General features: G+C 46.1%; 1 protein-coding gene across 1 annotated transcript; it reads left to right on the top strand.

Moving 5' to 3' along the window:
• The first annotated feature begins 2,561 nt into the window (after positions 1-2,561).
• LOC126568187 (uncharacterized) lies at positions 2,562-4,104 on the top strand. Its single transcript, XM_050224628.1, has 2 exons — positions 2,562-2,599; positions 2,671-4,104. Exons 1-2 carry the CDS (start codon positions 2,594-2,596, stop codon positions 4,096-4,098), a joined length of 1,434 nt encoding a protein of 477 aa, XP_050080585.1. The 5' UTR covers positions 2,562-2,593; the 3' UTR covers positions 4,099-4,104.
• The last annotated feature ends 1,692 nt before the right edge of the window (positions 4,105-5,796 follow it).

Here is a 5,796-nt window from a genome sequence, read left to right on the forward strand (position 1 = left end):
AAAGACTTTTCAAAAAGTAGAATATTTTTTCGTAAATGCTACTGAAGTTTTTTTTAATTAAAAAAGTAATTGAACGGGTTTGAAAGCTTCGAGCAATGGCAAAACTCAATGCAACACACTTTAACCAATTATTTGTCTAACTATTGAGGTTATGTATTTTTGCCAAAATTTCTGAAGAGAATACGTAGCATTCTATGCTTGAAAAATAGTTAATATAACACACAACTCCATTTCAAAGACGGCCTATCCAAACATACAAGCACACACTCATCATTTCAACGCTCAGTTCATGCTAAAATGCATTAGGCATGCATTCAAATAGAACTGCAGTGTTAATCAGCGTTGGTAGAATGTTTGATGAATGAATCCTTTCGATCAAATGCAATTGAAACCCTACCGAGCCTGCCAATAGTCTGATTACGAAGCATCGGCCGTGCGCATCATGTTTACCCACAAAGCCGTATCACTTCACTCCACCGCTCGCTCGGGAAGGTCAACCAGCCACACAGGACATCGGGGATCGGATTCCTGATTTCAATGGCACGCATTCGATTCGGGATGGCGTGTTGGAGCATGTTGGAGCGTTTGCACCGTGCCTATAATGTTCCGGTAATTATGTTAAAAGGATAATTCGCTTATGGAAATTAGAAATTAATTAACACGTCTCAAAACCCGATTCCCGGCCAGCAGGGGAAACTGGAGCAGCACCGGCTCGATACAGGTCGCCTCCCCTCTAGTTTTGGTGAAAGCAGCGTTCGTCATTCGGTGGTTCGAGGCCGGCAATATTGGCGCTATTTATCCCGATCGATTTGCCGACGCTAATTCGCATGCTATGACGAAAGATTACCGCCACCGGAAGTCAATCAATGGCGTCGAGGAAAAGCCAATTCCGGACCGTCGGTACATTATTGATATACGAACGGACAGGTTTCGCTGGTTTGCCTTCGTGCGCCGGCGGGGAAATGAGGAAACAACCAAATTGGAAACAGCGCAGCGGGCATCGGTCAATATTTGCCAACCAGTGCAACGTTAAAGACATCGGCAAACATCCTGGCCATGGGTTGGTAGGTAGAAGGTTCTTGAGTATTCGCATGCGGTGTGCTTCCTTCTTGCGGCACGCTGGTGGATGGTCAGTGGCGCCTGACGTCTAGACAGACATTAAAGGTATTCTCCTTATGCGAGATGATGTCTTGGCAGGAGCGTATGGTCATTGGACACTAAATGAGATATTTTGTACTGAAGTATAGGAATTATTGATGTGTAACGATGAAGTTCATGAGTTCTTCTTCCAAAGCAACGAAAACTGGAGGAGGTCTTTGCTTCGCTTTCGTCATAGATTTGAAGGTCTAGATGCTCATAGCTAGATGAGTAGGTTTTCCAGGTAAGACACCATTGTTACGATAAATAGCAGCTAAGAAGCTGCGAAAATAGATTTTTTATATACTGTCAGACATTTTCTCTGTTAGAGCTTATACGCGTAGCTCACAGTTTCCAGACGAATGATATCGCCGAACGATCTTCAAAGCCAGCAGAAGCGGACCAAGAGGTCTGATGTGCTTTTAACTTTATTGCTCAAAAATCCCGTGATACAAAATAAACATCGTAATGGCAACGCCCTAGTCGTAGCCAAACATGTCTGAGCTACGTACTAAGCAGACAATAATTCGCATCGGACAATGTCTATTTTGTGAATCCATATGCCACAATTTACGTCACATATTTAGCTCTAGCACCCCGAGCTAACTTTATCGACGCCTAAGAAAATTAAATCATGTTTGTCACGGAAAGATGACGTTAGATCATAAGTAGCAAATAATATTCATGGCTTAAACTTCATTTGACATACCCTTGTTTGGTGTTACGCAAAACCACACCGAAAGAAAGCATTGACATCCACCGCATCACGATCATCATCATCACCATCCGGGTAACAATACACGGCCTTATGCAATGTATGTTACTAAGCCGAGCCAGCCGAAAATGATCTATTCAAACAAACACCCCGACCAAACCGACCCGATAGAAGAACGCACATTTCTCCTAATGCGCGACGGGATTTCCCTTTCACTCTGGTCTAATTTCTACTAATAGGGTTTCGTGTCCCGTTTCGCCTTCACCCTCCCAGTGTACGTTAACATTTACGTATGAAATCGACTAAATTTCATTTGGTTTTACCGGTGCTACCGGTACACACCAGCCATTTGGCCAATTTCTATTTGTTGCGATCTCGGCTGCTGCGCACCCGGCCGGTCTACGACTCGCGCGCCGTCGCGAAGACAAATGCACCAAAACAAACGAAAAACGGGAGTGAAAAGCTCGGAATGGAAAAACCCCCAATGCCCGAAACTAACGCAGCTGGACGAATTTTCGGGGTGGGTTAGCGAATGCGAATGTGATTCGAATTAACCTCACTTCCCGGTTTACTTTACCATTCCAAATGACAAATGAGGCATCGCGATTCGCGGCTTACACTGCACCGGGAGTGGGAATCGGAGCTGCTGATGCAGGTTGTATTATAAAATGCGCGAGCGACGCCATTGAAGGCATCAGTTTAGTTTGTGCTTTCCAGTGAATAGGTGTACAGCTTGGAAAGATGAAGGTAAACAACGGTTTGGCAGACCAACTCGCAGGAATACTCAGCTTAAGAAGTGTTCTCACTATTCTTTGCAGCTCTTTTGCATTGTTCCCTTCGTGGTGGCGGTAGTGGCCGGTGCGTCCACTGCTACTGACTCCGGTGCGAGTAAAGTAGTTGGCAAGCGCAGTGTTTGGGGACAGTTCTTCCCGATGCATCCTCGACTCTCCGCAAGATCGGATGGCCACGGTGGATCTGCGGGGGGTGAGGAGGGCGGCAAGAACGAACACGGACATGCCACAACGCAAGGACTGGGTCATTACGAGTCGAACCAGGAAGATTACCATAGCTGGAAGCCACTGGAAGCCTTCGGACACTACGGCCAACTTGGGGATGAGCACAAGTTTGGCGAACAGTTCCACCATGGAGGTGAGCATGGAGAATCGGATGGCAAGCATGGCGGCTTTGGCGGTCAGGGAGCAGAACATCACGGATTTGGTGATTCTCACGGTTTTGAGGGACATCACAGCTTTGGAGGACATCAAGAGCTAGCAGGACACGAAGGACTCGCAGGACATGGTGGCTTTGGAGGACATGAAGGTCACGGAAGTCATGGTGGCCTTGGAGGACATGGCGGTTTTGAAGGACACGGAAATCACGGCGATCTAGGCGGGCACGCCAGTTTCGGAGGACACGGTGATCTTGGAGGACATGGCAACCATGGTGGTTTGGGAGGTCACGGCGATCTTGGAGGACATGGAAGCCACGGTGGTTTGGGAGGACACGGCGATTTTGGAGGTCACGGAGGACATGGTGGATTCGGAGGACATGGTGATCTCGGAGGACACGCTGCCCTGGGAGCGCACGAATCATTCGGCGATCATGGATCTTTCGGTGGTCATGAGAATTTCGGAGATCATGGAGATGCTGAAACTCATCAAGCTTTCACGCATGGCGATGATCACGGATTTGGCGGACACGAGGGATATTCGTACGGTGGAGATCATCACGGTTTCGGCGGGCATGACGATCATTCTTCGCACGGTCATCACGGACATCAACACGGTGGCGACAAGGAACAACCCATCAAGGAACTCCACTTGGATGCAACCTATGAACACGAGGACGATCACAAGGAGCACAAGGAACACAAGGAACCGAAGATCAAGTACATTACCGTTACCGAGCGTGTTCCGGTACCGTACAAGGTGACAGTTGAGAAGAAGGTCCTCGTACCGATCAAGGTACCGTATACGGTACACTCGGAAAAGGTTTACCCGATCGTGGTGGAAAAGAAGTTCCCGGTCGTGGTGGAGAAGCACGAGATCATCCATGTTGACAAGCCGTACGAAGTTAAGGTACCGCACAAGGTTGAGGTCCATAAGAAGGAAATTGTGAAGGTGGAAAAGCCAGTGCCGGTGAAAATTGAAAAGCCTGTCCCGTACAAGGTCGAAAAGCCATACATCGTGCACAAGCACGTGCCGGTGAAGGTTTGGGTGAATGTTAAGAAGGAGCACCATGATTAGGTGGCCTCGTGTAGTAGGTAGTGAACTGCTTGGCTGTTGTACTCTTATACAACGATAAACCATTTTAGAATAGGCTTAAGCTTACTAGTTACAGCTTGCAGCGTGAGCTTTCCAATGCTTTTGAGCATTGGGATACCTGAATATCAACTTAAAATTCTTATTCAAATTGACTGAACCACAATAAACATAAACAAATCTAACAAAGTAATTTGCTGTACTTCAATATTTGGGATGCGTTCTTGAGGATGAATTGGAGGAATATCTTTGGTGTTTTAATTTGTTTGAGTAATTTATCAGATTTTTTCTTTTCAATTCTTAAGACATACATTCCAAGTTGACAACATACTTGACAAACAAGGTGCAAGTACTAACACACAGTTTTTTTTTCTCTTATTAAACCGCTTCACAACAAGCAGATGTTCTTAATCTCTTCTTGAGGTCTGATATATTAATGCATTCCATGTTTTTTTTCCTGGAAAGTCGTTAACATAATAACTCACTCAGCGATCCCTGCTCACTGGTTTTTTCACACCGTGATAACAAACCGTTCAAATACAAAACCAATCCTTTTTAATGTCTTTGCCACAAGCAACGATCCTTGGAGGTCTTGCGGTAGAATACCGTTGCATCTTTGGTCTACGACTCCGGAGGCTGATGACTATTTTGAAACGGAAAACGAAATGAAGCATCCACGAAATACGAAACCTTCCCAGCAAACAAACGGCTGCATATCATTGTCATAATCTTTCGTAGCACATTATCCACTTAACTCCTTTGGCCCCTCGATTTTTTTTCGGAACATCAAAATCAAACCGTGTTTCATGTGCCGCACGTAAACATCGTTTACTACCACCCTTTTGCGTCAAATGTAGAATGTTGGAATAGCAGTATAGCTTCTCGAATGGAAGCGGAAGAAGCCCTTCGCTTACCTCTTCTCTGACGACGTTTACGAACCGTCAAAACCATCAATCCATCGAGTGCGTTCGCTCATCATCCATCGGTGGAATCGGATTACTTACACCGTGCAGGTCGATTTTTCACTCGGCAGCTAATTAATAAAAACGACGTGCCGAAAGGGTACGAAAGGAGAAGCGGCCGTTTTGCGCCCGTCTGGATGGTCGATTACCGAAACAAAAATAAACATCGCAAAACGAGCAGGCCCTTAGCAGGGCTTTCGTTTTTTTTCCCTTTATTTTGTTCCTTGACGTGTTGTTTCAACTCTGCCTGCGATCGGGTTCGGGTGAAGGATTGTTAGGGCTAAATTTGTAGTCACTATTTTCAACACGTGTCTCCCGAGTGTTTCACGAGGCATGAGAGCAAAGCTGAAAGAAACATTGAAAAATCCCCGGGAGATCGGGAGTTTCGAGAAGGTATTCATCTCCAATATCGAAGGCGCTAGACGATACGGACGGATTCCATGCATCGGGATGGCGCTGAACGAATGGCAGCTGTATGTCCGGCGTACAACATCCGTCTCCGGTTGCAGAGTTGACACAGCGCTGCACAGCGGCGGATGGTGGATTCAAATTTCTACCACGCGAACGAGTAAAGCGCATGCTGTTTGCCCAGGGTCATGGAGTGTTTGTTGCTTCTATTTTTTTGTTGTTCTTGTTTCGTTTGATGTGTGTTTGTGCATTGTTCCGTTGCATTTTTCTTCGCAACAAACACTTCCAACCAGCTACCATTTACGATTCCCCA

This window comes from Anopheles maculipalpis, chromosome 2RL (assembly GCF_943734695.1).
Source record: "Anopheles maculipalpis chromosome 2RL, idAnoMacuDA_375_x, whole genome shotgun sequence".
NCBI classification, from domain to species: Eukaryota; Metazoa; Arthropoda; class Insecta; order Diptera; family Culicidae; genus Anopheles; species Anopheles maculipalpis.